This window comes from Poecilia formosa, unplaced genomic scaffold (genome assembly GCF_000485575.1).
Source record: "Poecilia formosa unplaced genomic scaffold, Poecilia_formosa-5.1.2 Scaffold72, whole genome shotgun sequence".
Classification (NCBI taxonomy): Eukaryota; Metazoa; Chordata; class Actinopteri; order Cyprinodontiformes; family Poeciliidae; genus Poecilia; species Poecilia formosa.
In genome coordinates, this window is record NW_006800011.1 from 1,658,317 (window position 1) to 1,663,476 (window position 5,160).

Below are 5,160 nucleotides of genomic sequence, written 5' to 3' on the forward strand. Positions count from 1 at the left end.
AAAAGCTCCTCTGTAATCTCAGGAGAATCACCAGGCTCTCTGGATGTGATATTTTCCCACAGACAAACCACTAAAACCACAAGTTTACTTGGATTATTATAGTTTGGTACATCTGTAGTTGTTAGGGTGGAATAGTAGTGCTTGGACACTGCAAAAACATAAAATCTTTCCAAGTAATTTTGGGCCAGTTTCTACTGCAAACATCTTAATACACTAGCAATAAGTCAAAACTATCTTACCAGTGACTTTTCAGCAAGAAATAATTGCCTGAAAATTAAAAGTACTACTTCCACTGGTAGATTATTATTATTTCATTTATAACTTGGGATAATGTCTTGTTATAAGCTTTTATATCTTCCTGAAAAGTTACTTTTAAGTTAATTTTGTCTTATTTCAATTGTATCCAGATATTTGTACCAGAAACTAGACAAAAACACTTGGTAAGATTTTGTGTTTGCAGTGTACATTCTGATTGTACTTGTATCTATAGAGTTTCTTGGCCAAATCGTCATTAATAATCCCAGTTTTCTCCACATGCGAACCAAACAAGTACATACATACTGGTTATACTACAAAAACACACAATTTTACCAGATAATTAAAATATTTGCACTAAAACTAGATCAAAAATACTTGGTAACATTTTGTGTTTGTGTAAAAAAATGGAACACCACAAGAAATAATTACTAAACAAGCCTGCTGACATCTATTAAATGCTTTTTGGAACAGCCTTGATTGGAAATGAGAACCTTTTCTTCAGCAGTGGAGTCTTGTGCAGCGAACATTCACAGAGGAAACTGTGATATTATAGTGATATTATATACTTAGCTTATCCAATTTTGGTCAAATTTGTCAGATTAACAAGACTGAAAAATGGCACATCAATTACAAAAAAAAACAAACATTTTATTTCACATTTTTGACACAATTAACTTTTACAATGGAAACTGAACAGTGAGAGGTCAGAAGGGAACAGAGAAACCTCAGGAAAAGTCAGAACACAGTGAACACAGAAGGCTTTTTTCCTGCAATAATGCCTGAAGGAGATAAAGACACTTGACAGAGGTCCACTCGGGTAATTATAATAACCCAAATGTTATCTTAAAGAGTAATCAATAGTGCAATTTCTCCACCAGTGATAATGTAGATCACGATACTGCTGTCCATTCACCAAAACAGAAGCTGAGAAAACCATTTAGAACAACTTAATTCTTATGTTTCGCAGCAAAAACACAGTTTGGGATTTTTGGATAACATTTATATCCAAATTTAAACACCACAATTGTTAAAATGCTAAAATTTGCTCTTGTAAACATTCAGTTGGAACAGTACATTACAGGAAGCATTTCCCCATCTTGTTCATATATCTTCATTATATATTCACAAGATTTGAACAAATGAAAAAGAAATCTGATTTTAACCAGCCTCTTTGAATTAAAGTGATTTTTCCCCCCCCTTTTTTTTTACACATGATCCTCCAAAATGTTAGTTTTCCTAATGCAGAAATCACGTGTCATTGAAGCCAGTGGCTCCCAGGGGCCCACCTGCGTTAAAGTCAGGATTCTGACAAACATGTCAGAAATCAGCAATTAAATTTGAAATTCAGAGAAAATTTTTGAAATTCAGAGAAGAAAAGTTGTAAATCAGAAAAAAAGTCAGAACTTGGCAATTAAGGTTGAAATTTGCAGAAAAAAAATAATTCAGAGGAACAAAAGCTGGAATTCAAAGAAAAATAATTGGAATTCTGAGGGGAAAAAGGTCAGAATTATACAATTAAAGTTCAAATTTGGAGAAATAAAGAAATGTTGTTTGGAGGGGAAAAACATAATTTGGTCAGAATTCAGAGAACATAATTTGAAATTCAGAGGAAACGTTGGAATTGAGAAAATAATAATGGGAAATCTGACAAAGAAAGTCAGAATTTGACAACTGAAGCTGAAATATGAGCAAAGCTTTAATTCAGACATAAACAGTTGAATTCAGAGAAATAGAATTGGAATTATGGGGGAAAAGTCTGAATTTGACCATTAAAGTTGGAATTTGAAAAAATAAATAATTCAGAGAAAAAATATCAGAATTCTTGGGGGGGGGGGAGTCTAAATTGGATAATTAAAGTCAAAATTATGAGGGGAAAAATAATCCAGAAATTAAAGATAAAATTCTTAGGAAGACAGACAGAAATCGGAGAAAAAAACGTGAATTCTGAGATTAAAGTCAGAATTATGTTTTGTGGTTCTCTTCCTCTTCCGTAGCTTACCTATGTGCGGTGGAAGAAGAAGAAGTCTTCATTGGTCGTAACGGCTGATGGAGGGGAAACAGTCAGCGTAAAGTAGCGGCGTTGCCGCCTGTTCGCAGCAGCTTCACAGTTTCTGGTCAGCAGCTCGTCCCGGACTGGAAACGGACCTCCCTTCGTTCACCAGATCTGCCGCTACCGCGCCGTTACCATCCACAGGCCGAGCGCCACGTTAGCTGCTAGCAAGGCGCTGCCCGCTAGCAGCAGGAAGAAACCGATTAGCTCGCGCTTCTGGCGGTCCGTTACTACGGTAACCAGCGTGGCCTCCAGCAGGGCGTTGAGCATCCACTGTCCGTCCAGGGCGAAGCAGGGCACGGAGTTAACGACGGCCAGCGCGCCGGAGAGGGACACCACGTACCTGAGAGGCGGGGCGGCTCAGGAAAACACCAGGAACCGAAAACAACCGAACCGGGATCGTTCCAGTTCAAACTGGGAAACATTTAGATGTTCCAGTCCAAACACAGAATAACTAGCTAGCATTGCGCTACTTAGATAGGCGTTAACCAAACACTACTGAAGTGTTGCCAAGTTTAGATTTAACTGAACTGATTACGGTAGTTTCCGAACGGTAACTGTAACAGTAAAAGTGCTGATCCTTCGTGTCTGCTACTAGCATGTGCTAAATGAAAATGGGCGCTTTCTTCTTCTTTAAATTTCAACAGCAGCTTGCATCCATTATTGTTGCACTACTGCCATCTAGTGGATCCTAATATCTATACCTCAAATTCTCATAATGATCCCCATATTATTTAAAAAAACGAAAAATATTTTTCCCCCTCAATGCGATTTAACTGATCAACATCATTCTCAAATTCCATTCCCTATTAAAACCTAATTCCGTTTTAATGGGTGCTTTCTTCTTTTATTTCCAATTTTGACTTCCAATGATTCACTTCCTGCGAAAGAGCCCCCTGGTGGTTGAAGAAAAATCCACATATAAGCGGCTTATAGTCCGGAAAATACGGTATATGAAAAAAAATCTGAATGCTCTCTGGTATTGTTCAGGGGGCCGGATCCGGCCCGCAGGCCGTAGTTTGGGGACCACTGGTCTAGAGACTTCATCTTAACCAAGAAAGCTGCAAGTAAGGCTTCAGTGTTTAATTCAACAAACTTCTGCTTTTCTTTAGAGGCTAAAGCTGCTAAACACATTTTATGTTTCTAACTTGAGCTTAGATCTGAAGCGACGTCACATTCAGTCTAAAACACAACATTCCAGTCAGCAGCAGATTAAAAACATGCCACTAAATTGATGCTAAACGTGCTGATCAGGGGGAGCCTAAAGTTCTTGGTCTTTAAACTGACGAAGAGATGCTGAGATTACATAATCTCGCTGCTTTATGTTGGCAGTAAATAAAAAGGATACTTTAGGAAGGTCTCCATGAAGACGGGCAGGTCCAGGTGGAGGAACCCGAAGCGCGGCACGAAGTTGGTCAGACTCACTGGAGGAGACAAAAAAGGAAGTAGAAACAACACCTACAGCGGCCAGCCGGCGGTAATTACCCGGATTATGATGTTTACACACCGGAGAGTCTTAAAAGTGACACACTTTACAGAGGAAACACTCAACTTTAACGTTTAAATTATTACCAAACTCTGGTTGTTGTCAATAACTACTTACAGTCACTTGAGTGACTGTTTTGAAAAAAAATAAAAAAACACTTTGAGTATTTTTACTCAACTGCACTTAAAGTAATTTTACTATAAAGTGTTTCTTCTCTTACTTGAGGAAGATTTCTGGATTTTTTTACCCACTGAATGAATAACAAAACTGTTTTAACCGAAAATTCACCAGCCACAGACACACATCTACAGTTTCTGTTAAAGTTTCATACGTTTTATATTCAAAAAATTTATTTCAAATTTTTTTTCTTTGGCCCGATTTTATTTTTTGCTACTTATATGAATTATTGTCATTTTCATCCTCAAAATCTGAACATTTTCACCTAACTTTATATTTTGGTCCATCTGATGATGTAATTTTTAAACATTAAATGATTGATAATCTGACACTTTTCTGCTCTCACTTGAGTATTTATATTTTTGGGTTCCGCCTCTGCAGGCGGCTGGACGTACCGGCGTACTGCAGGTGCGGCGGGAAGCCCACGAACAGCATGTGTGGGCTCGGCGGGTGAGCGACGCGGATGAAGCGGGTCTGGTTCTCCAGAGACGGGGTGACGCAGACGCTGGCAGAGTTCACGCCGCAGTCGTCGTCGGAGCGACATGTCGCCGTTCCCGTCACCATCTTCCTCACTGGCATGCAGGCGAACTGCGGGAGGGAAGGCGTGTCACTTCCTGTTTGGTTAATCTTATCAGCAGCAGGTTGAGACAAAGTGTTTTCTTTGTTTCTCTCAGTAGATTCAGCACAAAATGTTCAAATATTTTGGTGTTTTTGACTTTTGTGTGTTTGGTCATTTTCTGACATCAGCAGATCTAGAAGGAAGGTTTTTATTTAAGCAGCAACTTTATGCGTGCAGCAGGATCAGGGCAAATAAAAATAATGAATTCTGACTTTTATTTAAGAATTACAAGAAAAAAAGAGTCAGAATTATTAGGAAAAAACACAAAATTATAAGAAAAATAGTTCAATATAAAGACAAAAAAAGCCAAAAGTATTTAAAAAATTTTTAAAAAGGCAAAAAGTCTGATTAAAAAGTAAAAAATGGGAAATAAATTCAGAATTGCAGAAAAAGTCATTATTTTTATATATATATATAGCTGACTGTATAGCTCAGTGGGTAAGACACCAGTCTACCACCTGGGAGACCGGGGTTCGAATCCAGGTTGGGGGCAAGTTACAACAGTGCAATTGAGCTATGCAGTGTGGGTCCCTAGGCAAGACCCTTGGAGCTATATAGCCTACCTCATAC

At 38.3% G+C, this 5,160-nt stretch overlaps 1 protein-coding gene across 1 annotated transcript in view; it reads right to left on the reverse strand.

The window, feature by feature from the left end:
- Positions 1–2,147: 2,147 nt before the first annotated feature.
- The window catches only part of mbtps2 (membrane-bound transcription factor peptidase, site 2), a 14,654-nt gene continuing 11,641 nt past the window's right edge, over positions 2,148–5,160 (reverse strand). Inside the window, exons 9-11 of the mRNA XM_007555705.2 lie at positions 4,367–4,559; positions 3,657–3,732; positions 2,148–2,651 (exon numbers count right to left, since the gene is read on the reverse strand). Coding sequence (XP_007555767.1) covers positions 2,429–2,651; positions 3,657–3,732; positions 4,367–4,559 — 492 coding nt within the window. The 3' untranslated portion in view covers positions 2,148–2,428. The remainder of the gene's footprint in view (positions 2,652–3,656; positions 3,733–4,366; positions 4,560–5,160) is intronic.